General features: G+C 35.0%; 1 protein-coding gene across 1 annotated transcript in view; it reads right to left on the bottom strand.

Annotated features, from left to right (window-relative positions):
- DNAH7 (dynein axonemal heavy chain 7) overlaps positions 1–23,651 on the bottom strand; it is a 224,176-nt gene that overhangs the window by 32,186 nt on the left and 168,339 nt on the right. Inside the window, exons 50-56 of the mRNA XM_045558982.1 lie at positions 20,432–20,565; positions 19,354–19,689; positions 13,863–13,989; positions 12,346–12,540; positions 10,733–10,825; positions 2,954–3,130; positions 411–572 (exon numbers count right to left, since the gene is read on the bottom strand). Coding sequence (XP_045414938.1) covers positions 411–572; positions 2,954–3,130; positions 10,733–10,825; positions 12,346–12,540; positions 13,863–13,989; positions 19,354–19,689; positions 20,432–20,565 — 1,224 coding nt within the window. The remainder of the gene's footprint in view (positions 1–410; positions 573–2,953; positions 3,131–10,732; positions 10,826–12,345; positions 12,541–13,862; positions 13,990–19,353; positions 19,690–20,431; positions 20,566–23,651) is intronic.

The following is a 23,651-nucleotide window of genomic DNA, read 5'->3' as shown; positions in this document are numbered from 1 at the left end:
TAACTGGCCAAGTGGATGAGAAGTAAGTTAAAGACAAGGTACATTCGGAAGCCTTTCTAGGGTGGTCACATGAATTTCACCTTGAACAGTCTCCTTTGCTGCTTTTGGTCCACTGCTGTAAAAAGTAAACTGGTTTCTGTCAGTCCTGCAGTTTACTCTCATCCTTGAGCCTGCTGCTGAATAAACCGTTGCCCCTTTTAAGAGAGATTTGCCACGGCCTGACTTTGTGTCCCTCCTTGGTTCCTCCAGATACAGTTCTCAATGTGAGCCCATCTCTCCTGTAATCCAGCCACTCTACTAATCCACAACCCTCCAAATTAGAGGACAGGAGTGGGGTTACTTAGATGTTATGTATATTTCACTAAATAAGTAGGGAATACAATCTAGTAAATATAAACTTGCATTTTTACCTCACAAACTTTCTCAAGGGTTGGCATCCAAGAGGTGGCAAGGTGACAGTTCTGAAGAACAACCCATGTTCCTTCCTTGACAGCTTTTTCTACCATCTTCATTGCAATGGGCCCTTGGCCTTGACCCAGAGATAAAGAGCTAAGTTTTGATCCCCCATATCCCTGTGTACAAGAATAGTAAAGATGTTATTTTAAATCATATTTTAAGAAGAATCAATATTGTTATTACAAGAAATATTAACACTACCTATATTAAAATTTAATTATGTAGGATTCCTCAAAGGTCCAAATATACACAGCCCTAAAAAACTCTTATTGACTAAGAATCCTATAAACACTTAGATAAAAAGCAAGTCAATTCATGTAGAAAACAGTTATGGCAGTAAATGAGAAAATCTGTAGAATCTGTTGATGCAAGGGAGAGAAAAAAAGTAAGACTTTTAACATAAGGAGGAGATGAAGGGGATTGACTGTCTTGCAGCAACTCCTAAAAGCCCAAAGCTGAAAAGAAAACTATGAATAGAGAGAAAAACCTGTCCTATTTCCTCCAGATCTTTGAATAAGCATATTATAATTAATTTGGCTACTGCATAAAATTAAGAGAACTAAAAAATTAGCCACTAATTCCCATTTAAGTTTCTTTAAGGGATTCTGTGAGGATGTTTTCCTGGAATTCAGTTCTATTTTATAATATCCTGATTTATCTGTGGCTTTGGTTCTCCTTCTTTCTAGGGTAGATGTCACCAGACTGCCTCTTTGGAAGTGGCCTTGGGTGATGGTAGCAGTGGAACAGTACGGTCTTGGGCCCTAGGGTCACTAGCAGGTAGAAGCAGCAGGAAACAAAACAGAGCTAGATACTACTGTTTCTGGGAAAAGTGGAGCTAGCAAGTGAAGACAATGCACTGAGCAGGACCCACACGGGAGCCAGAGAGTAACCACATTGCATAATGTGGGGAGGGATACAAAGAGGAATCAGGAAGGGCCTAAAGGGTTATCAGGGTTGTGTCAATTTGGAAAGGCAAGTCTCACATAAAATTAACACTTTGAGCCACCTCCACCACTTGCACTTTAGTCCTACCCACCACTGCTCTTCCTGGACTTTCAACAACCCCCCTGACTGATGGCCTGCTTTCATTTTGCCACTCAAAGCAATTCTCCATGCTCCAACTAGGGTGAGCTTTATAAAATATAGGTCAGGTCACATCACTTTATTGCTTAAAACCCTACTCCATCTTCTCATCTTACTCAAAGTCCTTAATAATGCAGGCTACAAAGACCCTATAAGATCTTGTCCCTCACACATTTGAGACCTCATCTCCTCCAGTCACCATGACCATGTTCCAACACTTCTTTAACAAATAGTAAGTGCTATGTCAGACAATCAATCCTCCAGAATATAAGAACTACACCTATGCAAAAATATATAATTTATAACTATATTTTGTTAACTTAAAATATAGTTGCTCAAAGATCTGGAAGAAATAGTACAAATTCATGTCTATTCATAGTTTTCTTTCCAGCTTTGGATTTTTAGAAGTTTCTATGAGACAGCTGATCCCTTTCATCTCCTCCTTATATTAAAAGACTTCTTAATTTTTTTATTTCTTTTATCAATTGTGTTGGCCTAGTAAAGAGCACTTTAACCTATTAGCTAGGTGGACTTTGAGAAACTACTTAACCTTTCCCAAGCTTTAGTGTCCCTACCTATAAAATAGAGATATCATCATTTACCTCATACGATTGCTGTAAAAATTAAAAGAGAAAATGTATATACCAAGGTCTGGCAGAGTTAACAGTAAAATTAAGCACTCCATAAAAGTAGTGGTGGTGGTTTTAGAAATATCAATAGTATTACCCCAAAATGTTATTTAAAAAAATTTTTTTTTACTCCCTCAAATCTGGAAGAGAGCAAAATGTTATTTTAATTACACCAAAAGGGGCAATAATCAACTCCGAAATGCCCAGTCATGTTTATTACTATTTTCTTGTTCTAGACTGTATGGTATAAGAACATACATGGTGAATTGATTTGAATAATGTTTAAAGCCTAGGAATGTAAATAGTAGAACCTATTCTAAAATCTGGTAAAGAGACTGTAATGTGTAATTGTTCTGGAAAGTCAAAGACAGTCCCTCTTTAGAGACTGAGAGGGGGGCAGGATCAGAACAGGTTAACCCTGGGGTCATTGTCTACGCTTGAATTTATTAAATAAATTAAAACCTAAGCTCATACACTGGGTCAAATGATGATACCTTCTCCCCAGTTAAAGAAAAGCAAATGCCCCTCAAATCCAAATTCTGGTTTTATAATTTGGAGGAGCTATTTTTAACGTCAGTGCTGCCAGGTAAGTATCATGTTCTTAGGACTTTGGAACATCTGGACCACCAAGCTTTTCAAAGGCTTAATAACAAATTTTTACCTTTCCCTCACTCCTTAAGACTTCAATTGCAAGCAAATGTTTCTTTAAAAAAAAATAGTATCAGATAACCTCATCTGTTTTAAAAAAAAAATAGTATCAGATAACCTCATCTGTTGTAAGGTACCTGGTCATCAGCAAATTTGAGAAGGGCAGCCATGGGATCCACTCCAGGAGAGAGCACAAAAATCAGTGGCGTGCAGCAGTTACTGTCTCCAAATGCTTTGGATAAATCAAAGGGGGGTGGTTCAATATATGCACGCCCCATTCTGTTGATTATAAACTCTTGCACCATTGGAATAACCTAGGAAGAGAAAAGAATATATTTGAAAGAACATTCAAAATCTGCCTAAGACCTTAAAAAGTTGAGATTCAAAAATATTTTTTAAAAAAGAAGTCTAGTTATATTTCTTTAGGTGTTTGTTAGTGGTGGAGAGTCAAAGGCATCACTGTTTATGTAAATGCCTTTTAGATAGAAAAAATTGCAAATTACTTAAATAATAAAAGGTGGGCGGTAATTGATACCAAAATTCAAAGGCTTTTTTCTTCCTTGGAAGGAATATTCAAGACATAGTGGATGAAGACGATAAGAAACCTGAACTCTTAAGTTTTAAACCACTGATTATGTTCCAGAATTCCACTATTCAAATGTAGAAATTTCAGTGTAAGTTATACAAAGTTTCCCATACCATCAAGAAAGAATTGATGTAGTTGGGGAAAAAAGAAGAAGAAGAATAGGAAAAGCTCTGTGAAAGAGAAACAAACCATACAGCCGGAAACAGGCAAAACTACGGTTGTATAGAATTTCTGATAGAGTGCCTGAGAATTTTCTGGGAGCCTGTTTAAGAAAGAACAGAACTCTGTGGCTTGGTGTCCCTGCTACTTGATCCTTTTATGGGACTGATGTGGGAGTGGATATCGCATAAATCAACATTAGAGACACATCATTCCTTCTTTTCAATGAACGGTCTACACCTGGCATCCTTGGGTGATGGCGCCAGGTATTCATGACCCAGGTGCAACCCCAACAAATCATGAAAGTAGGTTTAACAAACCAGTATCCCTGTATCTAGTTTGACAAATTGTGCAAACATTTCTCCCTCTAACTGTATAAACTCCTCCTCCTCCAACAGTCTTTGTTTTTGCCTGTTCTTTCTTCATTCTGCTGGCTCCCTCATTAAGGAGCTCAAAAAAACTTTGAAATGTGCTCAACGTCAAGTTGCTTTGTCAGTATAAAAGTAGTTGGATATGGAGAAAGAAAAGCATAATGGCAAAAGGATGTGTAGATTTGAAGAAAGAAAAGGAGAAGAGAAAATTAAGTGAGACACAAGTGCATTCTTCTTTCCTATATTATTTTCTCCTGTGTCTTGTTCCTGTATTTATTTGTGATTTTCACATTGAGACTTTTTTAATAGGTGAAAGCACAGATATCAATTGATCTTTCTCCAGGAAAATAAGAGAGTTAAGTTTTATGCTGAGTAAATTAATTGACAACATTGTTTAGATTTCTGACACTTAAAGGAGTCAAAACATTTGTTTGATGTCTCTGAGGCATGGACGTGTGAGCCAACCAACAATGTCTCCTGCCCAACTTTGTAAGAATTGCTGATGCACCCTTGAAAAGTGAAGTTGAAAAAGAGCCCTTACATTTGACTAATATAGCCCTAAACACCTTGAAAGCATTTTTAGGCTTTCTTTGCTCTGAATTTTCTGCTTTGAATATAAGACAACCAAGCTGAATTAGCAATACCATGTTAATGTATTGAAATATTAAATTAACTTATTTTAAATGGCTCTTTTAGAGTAAAAATGATATATCTTTTATCTCATCCACTTGCCATGATTGAAATTTATATTCACTTTGGCAATAAATGGCAGCTACAAATGTACATGTAGACAACATTAGGAACAAAATTTGTTTAATTATCGCCATGGTTTGAGTTTGTCCCCACCCAAACTCATCTTGAAATTTAACTCCCAAAATGGTAGTGTTAGGAGGTGAGGCCCAATGGGAGGTGTTGGGGTCATGGCGAGGGGGCGGGGGTGGACCCTTCATGAATGGCTTAGTGCCCTTCTCGTGGTAGTGAGTTTTTGCTCTTGTGAGATTGGATTAGTTCTCATGGGAATGTTCCCATGGGAATGGGTTGTTAAAAAGTCAGAGTGCCCCTTGGGTTTTGCCCCCTCCCATGTATCCGCTTCCCCTTTGACTTTTCGCCATGTCGTGATGTAGCACAAAAGCCCTCACCAGAAGCCAAGCAGATGCTGGCACCATGCTTCTTGTACCTTCCAGCCTACAGAACCATGACCTAAATGAATCTTTTTTCTTTATAAATTACCCAGCCTCTTATAGCAACACAAAACAGACTAAGACAATTATCTAACTTAAATTTGTCTACTAAGTTTTAACTACCAAATATACTTTTTCTCAGGCTGGGCGCGGTGGCTCACACCTGTAATCCTAGCACTCTGGGAGGCTGAGGCGGGTGGATCGCTCAAGGTCAGGAGTTCGAGACCAGCCTGAGCAAGAGCGAGACCCCATCTCTACTATAAAAATAGAAAGAAATTATCTGGCCAACTAAAAATATATATAGAAAAAAAAAAATTAGCCAGGCATGGTGGCACATGCCTGTAGTTCCAACTACCCGGGAGGCTGAGGCAGTAGGATTGCTGAAGCCCAGGAGTTTGAGGTTGCTGTGAGCTAGGCTGAGGCCACAGCACTCACTCTAGCCTGGGCAAAAAAGTGAGACTCTGTCTCAAAAAAAAAAAAAAAAAAAAAAAAAAAAAAATATATATATATATATATATATATATATACTTTTTCTCCTGCTCTGAAGTATACACATATGCACAAAAATTTAAGTAATAAATACTTACTGTCGATTTCTTAATCTCAAACTCTTGTAAATTAATTAATCCCCCTTCACAGAACATTGTGAAGACTACCTTAAAGTTTAAGATAAAAATCTTGGTAGATGAGAGGCTATACAAGGGAACAAGGGATATTTCAGGAAAAGAAGTAATGGAAAGTATTTTTTGAATCACTCACTGAATACCTGCTCATATACAAGGATAGAATTGTGTGAATATACAACACTTCAAATTATGCTGACAATTCCGCCAGCCTGCGCCTTTTCTCAACTTGAAGCAGACTGCAGGAACAATTTGCAGGTACCAAGTATCTCAAAAAGATGGTCTCCTCTGGAAAAAGTTTACAAGTATTTCTAAACTTAAGTTGTATAGTCTATGGAACATCTATTTACACAAGATTTATTAGTAAAAATCATTGACATATCATAATGCCTTTAAAAAAGTACCAATCCTGGTGTGTGTGTGTGAGTTGTGTGTGTGTGTGTGTGTGTGTTGTGAGACTAAGGGTGTTAGGGTGGGGAGCTAAGAGCAAGTGGAGGAATATCTGGGTCTAAATTAGTTTTTTGAATCCCTTACAATATTTTTCTAGATTGATTCAAATATGAAAAAGGTATGGATGAGTAAGAAGTGCCATGATGCAAGGATCTACCTAGCAAGATGACTTATGTGTTGTCCATGCGCAGTAAATATCCATTGAATAAGAAAAGGGATTAAAAACTCAGGATGCTTACTTTTGTAAGGATGGGGTTCTAATTATAGAAATTCCAAATAAAAATCACAGAATAATAAATTCATCTATACTTAAAGTTTCATTGCTAGATAAGGTATTTCACATTTCAGAAATTTTGAATGGTAGCAGATGTCACACTTCTTATAGGAAAACTAAAAATATCCTAACTGCTATCACAGGCCTTGTCCCTGCCCCTTTATTTATTATTCTTTCCCTATAGTTGGTCTTTTCTTGCTAGATTAAAAAAACATTAACATAAAAATGCCACTTTTTTCATACCCTCTTTCCTCCCAAGGCTACCATCACTAAATTATAGTTTTGCAAACAAAACGAAAAGCACATGGATTTTAAGTGCGTGGTTTTTACTTGTAGTAAGTTTGAGTTATATGTGGCCCTGCCTTTGTGAGTGGTTCAAACTGGCGTCAGTCACTGCACACAGGCACACGTGGCTGGCAGGTTGGAGTGATTCTTCTGTCTTAGCACTGGAGGATCAAGATGCTCACCTCAGAGTGAGAAAACTGCAAGGTTTCACTCTTTAATGTTACAGCTGAAAAAAACTTGTTTGCTCCCAAGACTAAACTGTAACTCCCAAGGTAAATTAAGCTGTGTTAGCTACCCAGTTTGCAAAGCAATAGAATTGGGCGTGCCTCTGCGATCTGATTATGCCAATGTTAGTTCTGTAAAATGAAATCTGTCAGTAACAAAAATTACGGACTAATTTAGGCAACCATCTTCCCAATGGCAGGAAAGAAGTTTATGGTCTTCTATGTATGTTTTTACTATTTATTGCAAGTTCCAATAGGATTTATTTGAGGACAGAAAAACATATTAACTTATATTTGACAAGTTTCTTATTGAAAACTGATTAATTTGCTGTTTATTTACAGTTCAGATAGAGAGAACTGTGGCCAGAAGCTCTTCATTTTGTAAGTGGACTCAGAACATTCCACATCTCATTATTTAACCATTTGATATGTTTCTTTTGTCAATAAAACACTATACACTATTGAATTCCAAAGGAAAGTGCAAGCCCATCTCATTTTTCCTACTGATGATTTAGTGAGAATCTTTTACATTTTTCCAAACTAGAGCATTAAAGAGCTTGGCATTTGTTGCTGCTTAGCACAGAGTGGGGCAGGTTTTGCAGGGGTGGTTTGGGAGGGGGAAAGGAGATGCTCACACCAAAAAAAGTCATGTTGACAAAGTCTGCTGGAAACTAGAGATCAATCAATTGCTGATTTTCCTGCTGGATATGCATCTCTTGACTTAGAGATGGCATAGAGTGCTAGCTCAAATATTGGTGCTATATAGCACCACTCCTTTCCTTGGTATGCTAATACTATTCTACTCTGGAAAACCAGTCTTTTAAAAGCATGATAGTCATATAACATTTTATCATATACAAATTCCAAAATTATCATTTCACCAATTGGAGTCCTTGGCAACAGTAAAATTAAAAGGTTTGAAGTTGCTGCATAATATAATGGCATACAAATAATTATTTTTACATTAAGGATATGGGTATGACAGTGTGTAGCTAATGGTAACTAGTTAATTGTATCACTTAAGATAGACTGAGTTTAGCTGCAGTAGCAACCCATTTCCAAATTACAGTGGCTAAACACAATGGAAGCTTACTTCTTGTCCCTGCAAAGTCATCCACGTGTGCAGGAAACTAACTCTCCATGCCCTGGCTCAGCAATCAAGCCTGCTTGTGGCAACACGTGATTCCATAATTTTGATGGCATAGAGAGTGCCTTAGAGAATCTCACACTGACAGTTAAATGCTGCTGCCCTGACATTTCTGCTCACATTTTATTGGTCAAAGCAAGGTCTGTGGCCACAACCCTCTCCACCCCTCAACTTCAAGTGTACGCAGGAGAGGAGAACCAGAAATACTGGTGAGTAGCATTGTCTACACACTTGTCTATCTATCCAAGGAAAATGGAAAAATCCTAGAGGAGATTTGTAAATACATATGAAAAAATTAAAAGATAGGGTGCTAAATTATTAGGCAGAGTAGCTGAGAGAAGTATAAAGCTGTAAGTTTAATCTCCATTGATGTAAAAACAGACAAAAAAGATAAAAACAAAAAAACACCCCAAAAAACAAAAAATCCCCAAACAACTCAGCTTGAATACATAACTCCCCACCTCCCTCAAATATACTTTAAAAAGAGAATGAATGTGGAAAGTAAGATTTGATCTATTTGATAGCTTGATGTATTTTCAGATTAAATTGTCAAATCTTTAAAAACATAAAACTGGGGAAAAGATATTTGCAGATGAAACTGCTGCAATTAGGAAATGGCTCATTAATCACTTTTAATTAAACTTAATATAAAACATGAACAGAAGCTTTTTTCCCCCCAAATATTGAGGGGGAAAGGTGTGGTACATGCAGAGCCATTTTATCATAGTATAATAGTCTCTATCTAGCTTAGAAAACAAAGTGGAAAACTGAAAATTTTAATAAAAGATTTGATAGGAGAAAGCCACATTAAGCAAGAGTTTGAAGCACTTTATATTGTCCCATCTTTAATACTTGAAATGAAAATTTCTGAGGCACCACACTAAAGTTTTAATAGAGATTCATTTTTTAAAAGCAGAAGGAGGATGTTTTATCAGGTTCATAATGAATGCTAAACAACTGTAGGTACTTCCAGCAACCAAGAGCAGGGTAGCTATATGGCTTTCATGGGCCCTAGGCCCCTTCACCATAAAAAATATTTAAAATTATATTTTAAAATTGTTGTGGTATAAAGACAAATATAATACACATTGGATTATATTCTTTTGATTTTAAAAGAAATTAAAACATTTTCATGGGTCCCTAAAATTATCACAGGCCCTAGGCACTGTGCCTACGGCGACGGCTAACAGACACTTGGGCCCGGCTAAGAATGGACTGCCAAGTCAAGCAAGAATTACCTGTGTTCATTGAACAGACTATGGTGCATAGAGGAAAAGGTGCCTCTACTGCATGTTATCACTGCCGTGCATACAAATTTTTAAAAAATTTATTGCTTTTACCATCTAAATTCTGCTTTTATTTTGGGTTGGGATGGAGGTATTATCTTCTAGTCATAACAAATGAAACTGTGAATACAGTAAGATTTGAAATATTTACATAAAACTTGCGAGTAGTAACAATGGAGAACTAGGATATTTTCCCAATTTCCCCCCAAAATACCTAATATCTATATTTTTCAGAATATTTTGACATCATTGTGGACATCGGTCAATACACTCAGGTGGATTTCTTTTAATAGTATATTACACAAGGCCAAACACTTTGGCTCACACCTGTAATCCCAGCAATTTGGGAGGCTGAGGTGGGAGGATCACCTAAGCCCAGGAGTTCAAGACCAGCCTGGGGAACATAGTAGGACCCAGTCTCTACAAAAACATTAAAAAATTAGCCTGGCTTTGTGGCCTGCACCTGTAGCCCCAGCTACTTGGGAGGCTGAGGCAGGAAGATCACTTGAGCCCAGGAGTTTGAGGCTGCAGTGAGCTATGATGGCACCACTGCCCTCCAGCATGGGCAACAGAGTGAAACCCTGTCAAAAAATAAATAATAATAATACCAATGAGGATATTGATGGGTGTTGAAATTTGCTAATGTAACAGGTCTGCTGATTTGTTGGTATTACAATTTATTATCTAAAAAGTTAAAAGTAACAATATTGATATTTTCCTTTGTTGTCAATAACAATGAATGTCTTTAAAAAACAATATTCCACTTGGTTTCCAAATTCCAACAAAGAGCTATTTATAAGCACAGTATTTGAAGAGTCCAGAGATTCTAGTTTAACAGCTTGATGTTAACACCATTAACTAATGTAACAAAACAGATAAGAATAAAAATGAACATGATGAGTGCAATGCTCACTGTCTGGGGAATGGACACGCTTGAAGCTCTGAATAGGGGGGCTGGGGGGGAATGGGCGGGCATGGGCAATATATATAACCTGAACTTTTGTACCCCCATAATAAGCTGAAACAAAAAAAAAGAATAAAAATGAGACTATAGCATGTAAAGGGAGTAGATTGTGAGTAATGGGAGCCATAAGTTAAAAAGAATAATCACAAAACAAAACTCTAAAATATAATTTGATTAGTTACTAATTTAGAATGGTTTTAATAAATGTACAAACTTTTGGAAAAACGGCTGCATTAGGAGGAAGTGGGGTTATTTCTTGCAGGCTTCTCCACTTCCCCATGATCACATAAAGAAGCACATATTGGGCTGGACTGTGCAGAGAGGAGGGTCTGGAATCATTGAGCTGCTTTCAAAGCCCACATTTACCTTGTCTGGCCTCAAGCAACGAATAATAAGCATCCTTTGAAACTCACTTGCTTTATCTTCCCACGCTTCAGGGAAAACTTCATGGTGTGGTTCCTAAAATGACAGTGTACATAATTCAGTGTTATTTTGGAGATTATTTCCAGAAAGAACAGTATTTTGACTTATAAACCAATTTTTTAGAGAAAACATATAACTAAATGAAATATGCTTGTATAAATTTTGTTAGTGTAAAATCAGTACAAATTATGAAGTGAGTAATGAGAAGAAAATTTAAAACACCTTAAAGTTATAAAAACTAGGACATGAACTAAGCAGGTTAATGTCAATATGAACACTAATTAAAAGACAAAAAAATAATCCCTACTATGAAAAAAAGTAAATGTGCATATAGGACTATTTTCCCATTATTTCTCCAAACACCTAGCCACTTCTCTCATCATCTACTTATAAAAATAAATATTTATTACAAAAGAAGTAGGAAAGGTATTGTACTGAAATTTATTAAGTGTTACATCTTGTTTTGAACAATTTTTAAAATCTTTTTTTATAAAGGGAGATTTGAGAATATGTATAAGTAAAGAAGAATCCAACAGAGAGAGATCTATTAAAAATGTACAAGAGAAGCATCAATATCCTAGGGGGAGGGTAAACCTTGAAAAAAAGGGGCTATGTATACCTTTGAAACTTCAGGGAAAGCTATGTGGTATCCCAAATCAGAAATCTCTGCTTTATCGTAGTGAATAAAATTTTGATTTTAAATTAGAATGAAGTATTCACAAAAACATATTTGTCTCTAGGAACATTTTTATTACTAACAAGGAGAAATCCAAAGAGATCCTTTCCAAATATTTGAATTCCTGTGAAGACACAATCTCACTAACACATATAATACAAGTAGGTAACCTAATGAAATATGTTAACCAAATAAAAAATGCTCATTTTTTTCTCTCCTCCTCTAACCTTCTCCAAACAGAGCTCTTGCATATTAAACCCATAGAAAGCAAACATTAAGAGAGTAGAAACGAAGGAATAGAAAAAATTCCAATTCTGGGAATTGGAAATATATTAGCCCTTGTACTAAAGAAAAATTGAGGGAAAAAAGCAATTGCTATATATCACAGAAGGGAAACTGTATTATGTTGTGTGTCAATTATGATAGTATCTAGTTATCAAGACAATGTCTCATGAAAATTGTTTCAGAACTGTTGTACTAGCTTTTTCCTTTCCTCAAATGACAAAAATATTTATTAGCTTGATTCCTACATTCAAAAAATCAAAACAACAGCTCTTTTGTAAAATGTTAACTCATCTACTATTAGGATTACCAAATCTAAATTGACAATGAATAGAAAGCTGGCACAGAAATTCAACAAGAATATTTTTAAGGACCATGCAGCTTTTTTTGCATCTTAATAGATTTCAAGGAGTTTGAATAGAAGTTCAAATAGAACCATTGACTTAGGATAACATAAATCAAAACTTGCATTTTAACATCTGACCAGTTGTTTAAAGCTCATTTAAATCTTGCTTTTATGCAAAGATATCAAAGATAAGTTATTTAATATTATTTCCTCCATTTAAAAACTTTGGAATAAGTAAGAGTTAAAACATACCAAACTATCATAAACTCTTTTCCATGCATCCTTTAAGTGCATAAACTCCTTGCGAATGGTTTTGAAGGCAGGCAAATCATCTAATCGACATATTTCATCCCAAGATTTTTGAGGAAGCCATGTACAAGGGTTGGCATGAGGATTATCCAGTCCAATGCCACCAGTTAGCAGAAATCTCCATTCACTTTTCTTAATCTTTGGAAAACAAGGCAGCATGAAGAGTCAGAAATGATTTCATCATAAACTAGTTTACAACCATTTAAAGAGTTGATTGTGGATTTGCAAGTTTCATATATGGTCTCTATGAAGTTCTACAGCTACTGATATGCTCAGCATTTATTCATAAGAAAGCAACGTACCCATTATAACCAGTTTTCAAAATAGTTCCATTTTAAATAGCTACTTTTTGATAATTTTCCTCCAGAATTACTAGTCTAACTGAATATATTCTATTTAATATGTTTTCCAAAATGACTGCTTAGAGTCCTATTGGCTTTAGAAATTGTAGAAAGACAGAAAGCCATCAATCTTCCATGTTTTCAATTATATTCCATAAGGCATAATGAGTTACTGCTTTAAGACTTTGGCAAAAAATACAAAAATAAAGCCTATACTTCTTCAGAATTCAACCAACACTTTACCATATGAAATCAGTAAATCTTTTTTTTTTCTGAGACAGAGTCTGGCTCTGTTGCCCAGGCTAGAGTGAGTGTCATGGCATCAGCCTAGCTCACAGCAACCTCAAACTCCTGGGCTTAAGCGATCCTACTGCCTCAGCCTCCCGGGTAGCTGGCACTACAGGCCTGCGCCACCATGCCCGGCTAATTTTTTCTATATATATTTTTAGTTGTCCAGATAATTTTTATTTCTATTTTTAGTAGAGACGGGGTCTCGCTATTGCTCAGGCTGGTCTCAAACTCCTGACCTCGAGCGATCCACCCACCTCGGCCTCCCAGAGGGCTAGGATTACAGGCGTGAGCCACCGCACCCGGCCAAAATCAGTAAATCTTAAACATGTAAGTGTGTCTAAAATAGTGACTTGACAGAACACTTTTTTGTTTCTAAAGTGTTTTCTATATTTTAAATGAATAGATTTAAAAGATAGCAAAAATTTATGTAAGATATTAAGACCAAACGGTGAGATTTGGCTGACGTGTTTACATAAGCTTTTAAAAACATTACAGTTTATACTTGGTGTAAAGATATCAGTATTTAGTATATATCAATACCAATATTTAGTAAATTTATATGGATACTTGTATGAGATTCTAATAAACTGATTTATTTTAAAATAAAACATATAAAAGTTTAATAGTAACATAATAAACCCTGTGCTTAATTTATATTTTGCCTCTGAAATTCGGTCTCATAATGTCTTGCCTTAAGTATAATAATAATTAGTATTATTTTTTTAATTATTTACAACCTTTTAAAATGTATTCCCATACAAATTAGTAAATTAATGAATCAGTGTTGATGTTATGACTTTTTTCCTTACAAAGAAAAACAGTACTGACCGCACGCTCATGTAGCAGTAGATTTACAGTTAGACAAAAGGAAAAGAGCAGCTTATCCTTTTCAAACAGTGACCGACAGACATTAACATAGAGTGAATATGTAAAGTGGTCCTTGAGAATTTGAAGCCTAAGGGTCAACAGAAAAAAAAATAAATAAATCAAAATGTATTATACTTTAAAGAAAATGCTCTTAAGAAAACCCATTACAAACCATTTAGATGTATGTTCTCCTAATGAACTTTCGTTTCTGGTCAATTAGCCTCAAAACAATCAAGGATCTTCATTAACTGGGTGCACTAATTTGAGAGCTACACAATGTGGAAACACTTTAGTAGAATTGCATTTTACTGTCAAATGATTTTTTTAAAAAACTTAATCTTCCTTTTGGAAAAAAGTGCATGGTATATTAATTTATTAGATTAAAAGGCTTGTAGACTATTTTAAACTACAAGCATTTCTGGGGAAAAAATTTTACCTCTGTATAAATACTTCCAAATGTTTTATATTTTGTAATTAAATGAACAGACTACAATTAATAGCTTTTTTATCAAATTAACATTGTTTAATATTGTGCTACTCTGTTCAAAAATCCATAAAAGCTGGAGAAATCACAAAATTTGATAAACTGCATTTTTATTTGCTATAGAGACAAAACATGGAAATAATAATAATCACAATATTTCCAACTAACAACTTTCTAGTAAGAGCTAACGTGATCTGTGTCCATAATAATTAACATCAATATAACACATTAAGCATTTTCACTTAATTATTACATAAGGAAATAAATTATCATTGAAATAAAATTTTTTAAAATATTTTTATTACATAGGTTTAATATTTATAATAGAAATGAGCAGTTGCCTGAAAACATTTGTAGAGAGCTAATGAATCACATGGATTAATGACCCGAACTTTCTAAACAAATCAATTTATCTGAAGGAAAAATCATTATAATTTGATTATGATTAAGCAAAATTATATTGGTGTTTCTTAATGTGTCTAGTAAAAAAAAATCTACCTGTCTGACCGATTTTGGCAATTTCTAGAGTGATATCCTATCCTAGGCTGTCAATTATCCTAGCTCTATTTTTTTTTTTTCATTTTTCCTTACTTGCCTATTTTCTTAATTATTTTATATCCCACTAGCATTCTCATAAGGAGAATTACAACAAATTTGTCTACTTGAGAACTCTGAAAAAGGTTTTGGTAGAGAATGGCTTGATAATGGTTGCTGAAATATAGGTGAATTCTTAGAAGACTTAAAATAAACATACTATTCCTGCCACCATTGTTACGTTAAAAGTGGCCTTCCTTTCATGCATTTAATTAGTCTCACCTGTAACAGTACAGTACAGTTACTACAGGGTGACTCAGATTTGGTCTTTATAGAATGAAATAAAGTGTTCTGTACTTCAAGGCAAATTTCCTCTGGTAGATAGAAAGATTGAAGGGAAAATTAGGAGCCAATCATATTAAAAGTTCAAGTTCAATCTCACTAGTGAAAATGCAGATTAAAATATGATATTTTAATAACTTATTAAAGTGAAAAAGAAGATAAGACTTATTCTCAACAGTGATGAGTGATACAGTGATATAAGATTATTTATGTTCCTCCTATGGAGTTGTGCATTTGAAAAACCTTCCAGGAAAGCAATTTATATCAGTAGTCTGAAAAAAGTGAACATCTTTGTCCTTATTTGGGATTCTAGTCTAAGAAAATAATCAATGATGTGGACATTTATATTTACTGAAGCATTATTTATAATATAAAAGCTAAAGACTATCTATAAATCTTATAATGAGAAAATGATAGTACATTCATAAAATGGTATACTTTACAACTACTAAAAATTATGTAGGATTTAATAATTAAAGAGGATTTAATAACATGGGGAAATGATTGTGATAGATTTCAATTTGATCCCTATAACAAAACTATATCCTAGTTAGATGTTTGTTTCTGTATTTTTTGCTACAGTTATTAATTTATTCTGCTACATAAATTCTAAGACATTAACAATTTTATAAATAACAGATGATCCAAGTTACAGCAATTTCACAGTATACACCATAGTAGTCATAACTAATATATTGTTGGTGTCATACTTAAATAATAATTATTATGGATAATAACCATCAGAAGACAAACAAGTATAAAATACATTTATATTCCTAAGTAAAGGAAATGAGAGAAAATTCCAGACCAATATTAAGAGTCTAAAACAATTTGGTAGGATAGTATCAACAGTCACATGCTTCCTATGATTTTGGTATAGTTATAGTCTAATAACTGGCTAAAGTCCACCTGTTATTTGATGTTTATCAATGACTGGCAGATAAACAAATCATTCCTCTGAGAACTCGAGTAATCTTTCTTTAATTTCTGATTTGGGAGCTATCTTCTTAATTGAAAACTCTTATTTTACCTTAAAAAAGGGATCAAACAGGCTTCTCTCTTGGTATAGTTGCTTTGGGATACTATTTGGCAGCATCTACTAAAAGGGAACACATGCTTGCCCTGTGATCATCAATTCCATTCCTGGCCATATACCTACCAGAGCTGTGTGCATATCTGCACCAAAAACCATGTACAGAAATGAGGCAGCAAAAATTCCTAATAACCCCAAGTTGGAAGTTACCTAAATGTTCTCAACAGTAGAATGGATAAAAACTTTGTGGTATAGTGTTAGGACAAATAAAAATAAGAGGCTTTATTCTCCATGTTGAAAATAAGGAGAGAGATTCCCTTTCACTCCTTTAGAGTATTTAATTTAGAAAATCTAAAATTATAAGTACTTTCTCTTCTCTTTGAAATGTATATCAACTCTTTAGAAAACCAGCCAGGGCTTTGTCAGTTTTAAGACCCAGTAATGTCTTTCTCAAAGACCTGGAAGCCCTTTCTTTGAAATGTAAACATCAAGGGAGCTGGCACACCTATCTCTGGGCTTCTATGGAAGGGTAGGAGCCTAGCTTCAGAGGGCTCCTTGCTCCAATTTACAGAACTACCTCCTGTCGTATAGACATGAAAAGTTTGGTTTTCCTCAGGATAAAACCAATTTGCTAACACAGATGGTCACCTCAATTGTCAGGTAAAGTTAGGATAAACAAAGTGACATGTAATGGGTTGTATCTGCTTGGATAATTAAGGGGGTGAGATTCTGTCTTTGCAATCTCTTAGTGGATTGCCTGTGATGTGCATCACATTCTGGTTTAATGCTGATTCAATAATAAAACTGTTTTTTTTCTCTACTATCTTTGTGGAGAGAATTTCTGGGTTGGGAGAAGATTTAGTTTTTAATTATACTTCCCTAACAGTAGTCACACAATGGAAAACTAACAAGGAAAGTAAACAAAACAGTGCACTACACAAAACAATACGCATGAATTTCACAAATGTAATGTAAAGTGCAAGATGCCAGACAGAAGAGCACACACTGTGTGATTCCAATTATATAAAGTTCTAAAACTGGCAAAACCAATCTATGATGTTGAAGGTCCCGACAATGGTTACTTTGGGGGAGGGGGTCAGTGACTAGAATGGGACACCAGGGAGATTGCTGGGCTGTTAATAATGTTCTGTGTGTTGAGCTGGGTGTTAGTTACACAGGTTTGCTCACTTATGAAACTTTATTGGGCAAATACTTCCGGTTTCTGCACATTTCTCTATGTATATTAATAATTTCAATAAAGGTTTTAAAATCTATTTTCTCTATTTACTCTTTGGTTCCAGAAACTATACTTTTAGGATTACTGTAGTCATACATATGATTTTTATTGTTTCTAAATTAAAAGAGAAGCCACATTTTATTTTCTATTAACATCTGGATAAAAGGGATGTGATTTTCTTTAAATCTTAAGGGACTATAGCACAGTAATACACAGATTTCATATCTTGGATAAGTTCTTATTTGATATAATAAGAGAAAATAAAGGACCAATAATTATTTTTAAAGCACAGAATTGTTCGAATTTTTAAATCTTATATGAAAAATATGTCTTTAAATGGCAGACCAAAGCAATTTTCTTCTCTAGACTCTAGCAAATATCTTGATTTTAAACTAGTTAAGAGAATAACATTGTAGTTGCTATTGTTCTAACCAAGGTAAACTTTAAGACCTGCAGTCAAAAACAGAGCATCATTTACTGTGTGGCTATCATGTGATTAGCACTAGTAAGTGCTGTGTATATTTCCTTTAAAAAATCCTTGCTTCACGGGAACTCAGAATCCAGGGAGAAAACCACACAGGTGTGCTTCAGTAACTAATTTGTAATGCAAACAGCTGGGAACTTTTCTAAGCAAGATCATTTAAAATTTTGTTCTCTTTATTTCAGTAATCCTTGCTAAACTTGAAAATTTCAGAACTGGAAGAAATAGAGAAGTAACCTAAACATTTTTAAATATCATAATATAAAAATGAACTTTAAACTCTATCATGAATTTCTTCCCGAGAAACAACCTACTTTCCTCCCTCTCTTCTCTTTCTCATTGGTAGACATCTGAAAATTTTTTGCCAAGCCAAAAGTGTCGGCCTTACTCCTTTATTATTAATAGTCTCATATTCAAGCTTGTAAAATATTAAATCTTACAAAAAATAGCTGAGTCTAAGAATATTCAAAATTTTAGACCTCTACTATGATAAATGAAAGGCATTCAATTCAGATTTCAGTGAGATTAACATTTTGGATTTCTAAAAAATAATTCTTACTTGTGAGTGATATATATTAAATTGAGTTTCATTTGTGGGTATGAACAGTAAAGAAATGGAAGTATCTATGTTCATATTGATCAAGACAGTTATAAAGAGCAAAGGTTGCAATTAATTACTTTCTTTGTTCAAGAAGTAATTTCACATTACACTCTATAAAAAACATGTTTTAATACCAAACTAAAAATCATTTCTCTGATAAAATATCAAATGAAATTTTATACTCTTATAGATTTAAGTTAGGTCTTAATTCCATTACTTATTATAATAGTCAACAGGTAAAATGCCTTATATTAGGTTATTTTATGTACATAAGAATAACACAAAAGAAACTCTATTGCCACAAATAATCACAAGGTTTGGGATTTTTTTACCCTGCTACTTGACAAATTTTATATATGTGTGTACCAAAGTATAAATTTGCAACTTTTGGAATGCAAGCTCATAGAGTGTAGGAGTCATATCTTTTGATGATACTAACTACTGTTTCTGTATCTCCACTCATTAATATATTTTGCAAATGATAAACAAAGGTAAATGTTTCCTCTTTTAGAATTACATTATAATCCTATATCTCAGTGAACAGTTTCTTGGCAGACTGAATTTGGGCCCATCTGTTCAATTTCTAACCCTCAAATTTATTTCTGGTACAATGATTAATCAAGTTCATTTTAGGTAAGTGGCTGCAATGCTTGCACCATTCTGAGACAACAATGGAAGCCAAAAATGACTCTCTAATTTTCATGCATTTACTAGTATTAATTAATATTTCCTTTACATACCTTTTTGCTAAATTTTCTGATTTCTCTGAATTTTCAATAGACAGGATGAAAAGGTTAATAAACCAGGTCAGTGAATATTGGTACATGGGCTCAATGTTGGCTAAATCAGCAATAGAAAAAAACAGGATGGAGGAATGGATGGCAATAGGGCGATAGCCCATGCGTGTGGAGTCGATCTTTTTCTCCGTCTCTTCGGCTACTTCCTGCTTTTGAGAAATCTCATTAGCCAAAGCCTTGGAGGAAGATAATATCTTAATAGCAGTTTCATCTTCTAATATATTGCCTTCTGAAGATGAAAGCACTTCTAAAATCTTGTCTTCTATTTCTTTTAACTGCCTGGAATAAAACACAATTTTCTCAGAAGAAAAAGAAATCGTTTAAAATCACTTCACGTATACATTCTTTTATAAGAAACAAAGAGCTTGTAACCTAAAGAAATGCATCACTTTGTGACAAATATCCGTAACAATGATGTTGTATAATTAATTTCTTATCTTGCAAAATGTCACAAAGACAGGCCTTTCTGCTCCAGTTCACTTTTTAATGATCATTTATGTGGTAACTGGGGAAAAATATGACCAGCCAATCTACTCTGCCATCAAGTATCTCAGCTCAGAGTGAACAGAAAGGATCACTCCATTTATTTTCTGAAATTTTACATGACTTATGCAGCTTTACTCTTTCTACCTATGATGTAGATGTTACGAGCAGAAAGTGGGATGCACCATATTCATTGCTTTATACCACACTCTAGGAAAAACAGGTTACTTCAGTTACATAATGAACACTAAAACTTTTGAGCTAAAACTTTGTTGACTAGTTGAAAATACACTGCCTGGACTTGTGGCAGGCCTTCTGGTTCTCCCAGTGCCTAAGAACTTGCATTTAAAAATATACTCAGCAATGCAATTTTCTAAATTAACATAGAGGCACTGTAATTCCTTACATTTTCTTCTTAAATTTTTCCATTCGGTGTAGCTATTAGATTTAACAAAAAAGAACTTTAAGATGTACTTTAATTCGTTCTAGTGATTGTGAAACAAATAAGAATAATTCTGTGTTTTATGACATTTAAAACCTTTTGTTTTCAGCTCCTTGTAATATCAAGGCTTGCTTTTCTTCTTCAAGGTCCGGCCTTTCTCGTGCCACCACAATTCCCAGAAGCTGATCTTGCATTCCCTCAGAAGTGATCATGAAGTTTAATAATGTTACCTATGAATGTAATGATATACAAATATTGCATCATTATTTCTACTGGAAAAGTCTCTGCTCATATACATTAAGTTCTGACCTTAAAATAGCCTCTATTTACTTATATATGCATGTGTGTATGTCTGTGTGTGTATACACTATGGAATTTGTAGAAACTATGATTAAAGCATAAGGAAACATGATTGTTGGATTAAAAATCCACTACAGTTTCTCATAGTCAGAAATGTAATATCTTAAAGGGTTTATTTGGCAATCAATTTATTCTCATTTCAAACTGATCTAATTTCTGACAACTCTTCGACACCAAAATTCATTAGAATTGGATTGGAAACTATCTTTAATATTACTTGGACTAGCTGATTTACATTCTAAGAATCCTAGTGGTGTCAAAAGTAAAAGAAATCTTACAAAGCAAGATAAGAGAAAAATGAACACTGTAACTACTTGTCATGAGTAAAGTATTTTTACAATATGAACATCAGTCACTATTGTGAACTAAGGAATTTACATTTTAATGATGTCCGTCAAGAGGCTGTCTGCTAACACCTGCTTCATCCAAGCACCTAATTGGTCTTACAGGCAAATCTTAAAATTTGCCCTCTCCTGGTTCTTTCCCATAAATTTGTAAACATGTCCAGGTCTCTTTTTTTAAAAAAAATGAACAACAAATAAATCATTCTATTGCTCCCACAATCCCTTCCAGCCATGGAATGATTTCTTTTTGTGCCTTCACAACTACACTTCTTGAAACTGTTATTTATATATGTTTTCTGTCTCTACCTCATTTCATTACTTGGCCCTCTACAATCTGATCCCTGCCCGGCCTCTGCACATTCCATCAATACACACAGCAACAAACCACAGAAACTTTCTGGCTTTGGTCACCATAAGCCAATAAACACTGACTTGACCTTGGCTTCATTTGAAATCCTCACCGTTTGTTTGTTCATCTGTTTTGCAGTCTCCCTGCCCTCATATCTGGAGTTAAGGTCTGCATTTATGTGTTTTGTTTTTTTTTTGGAAGACAGATGACTCTACTGATGTATCATGTACCATGTATCATGACTCTATTATGATGTATCAATAATTTATTTTTAATTTTTACAGATACATAATAGTTGTATATATTGCACCTATGTTTTAAGCATCACCTCCCACTACTCTGTTTCACGTGCCTTTCATTTTAGCTACCCAGAACTGATTGTGGAAATCCCATACTATGAAATGCCTCCATGTGCTCCAATGTTTGTGCTACTTGTACGGAAGCCCTTCCCCTTGTTATGCACCAGATCAACTCCTATTCATCTGTCAATGTGCAGATCAAGTGTTACCTCCTCTTGGACACTTTTCCAGAGAATGTGTTCTGCTCCCACCCCTACACCAGCCTTCTTCCTGCACTTCCTCCCAGGGGCTCTAACCTCTTATAGCACACATCACACTGTATACAATCATGGGTTTACTCATCTCTCTCCTAGTCTACAGTGAAACTAACTTTAGTACAGGGATCATCTTGTATTTGACTTTATGTCTCTACTCTCTGGCACAAAGTAATGCTCCCTAAAAACCTACTGAGTGGACAATCAGAATGTCAATATACCTTGTTCGTGGAGTTGCTTTCTGCTACTTCTGTTTCCTAAAACTTTTGGCATTTGGTTATTTTCCAAGGTATTTCATATAAAATAATAGCCACTATGAATCAGGATTTATACTACAAAGACTAAGATATGGTGTGGTCACTGCCCTTAAGGAGTTTTAGTTGAGTTGGGCAAACACAAGTGCAGACAACATCCAGGGTACAGAGAGTTTTAACAGCTGCCCAGGTGATTTTACTGTGCAGCTGGGATTGAGAATGGTTGCTCCTGGCAGACGAAACAGCGCAGGCAAAGCAGCAGAGCAAAGCACGTTTAGAAGAACACAGGCGATGTGTGATCCCAACACAGGACAGTGTGTAGGTAGACCCCAATGAGCAATCTTCATATGCCATTGGGGCATGGGACGTGTACAACCAAAAATAAACATTTTCTATCATGTGTCTGAGAATTCAGTACTCACAGCCATCATAAATATTAAAAATACTAGTTTCCTCCCCTTGAAAATGCTACAAAAATTTCAGGAACTACCATAAACCATCATAGGCGGCTCAGTATTTGCTCCCGTTTTCATCACTTCTCTAAAGAAAGGAGATCTCTCAATAGGAAGTACTTTGCTAAGCCCAGCAACACCACTGAACTCTATACATTAGTGAAAATTTTGTCCAAAAGTTTTTAATATATTTTATATCACCACTTAGCCAGATGACAGCAGCTCAAGAAATTGCCATTTTGACATACCCAAATCTGAAGGTTTTTTTAATTAGAATTTTAAAACAGGAGAATTAGGAGAGAGGAAACAAAATAACCCAATGGGCAAACTACCTATATGTAGGTTATAATCAACCAAACATAACACATTCAGGTTATTAGAAGGATTTATTTGCATAGCACAAATGTTCTTGTTTTTATATTTTATTCCTTCCAAGGCTCTGCTATTCTATGACATACTTTGTGTGGGTTAGAAAAAGGTGCCATCTGCATGCAGACTGAGCCCCACACCAGGCCAACACCTAAGAAGCTTGGGGCTAGATTTTACCTCTATTTAATTCCACCTCTATGCTATATACAAACTGCACAACTATAGAAACAGCCGCTAGTCTCCCCCATTAAGACAACAGTATTTCCCTAGCAGCAAGAGGTTAAAAAAAGAAGGGCAAAAAATGTTATTTTTCTAATCTCAACAAGTTCTTTGGCACCTTTGGTGGTTTTGCCTGATTTGGAAATTGCGTTGTCAAGGCACAAAGGTTTTCCTTTCTTCCAAACTGAAAATAGGTAATGCTGTTACTGATATTGCTGTCCTCTCTCTCTTTGGTCTTTGTCTTTTCATCTGTGTATTCCCAGCTCTTGCTACTGGATGGGAGACAGTGTGTTTCCTTGCCCTTCCTTACACGAGAGTATTTACTCTGCAGGAACAGAGTAATTTTGCCTATCCGGGGTCAGTAAGTGTAAAACAGCTTCTTGCAATATCCCTAGGAAGGCAATTCCCTCCTTTTG

Source organism: Lemur catta, chromosome 8 (genome assembly GCF_020740605.2).
Source record: "Lemur catta isolate mLemCat1 chromosome 8, mLemCat1.pri, whole genome shotgun sequence".
NCBI lineage: Eukaryota > Metazoa > Chordata > Mammalia > Primates > Lemuridae > Lemur > Lemur catta.
This window is presented reverse-complemented; position numbering and strand designations above follow the sequence as displayed.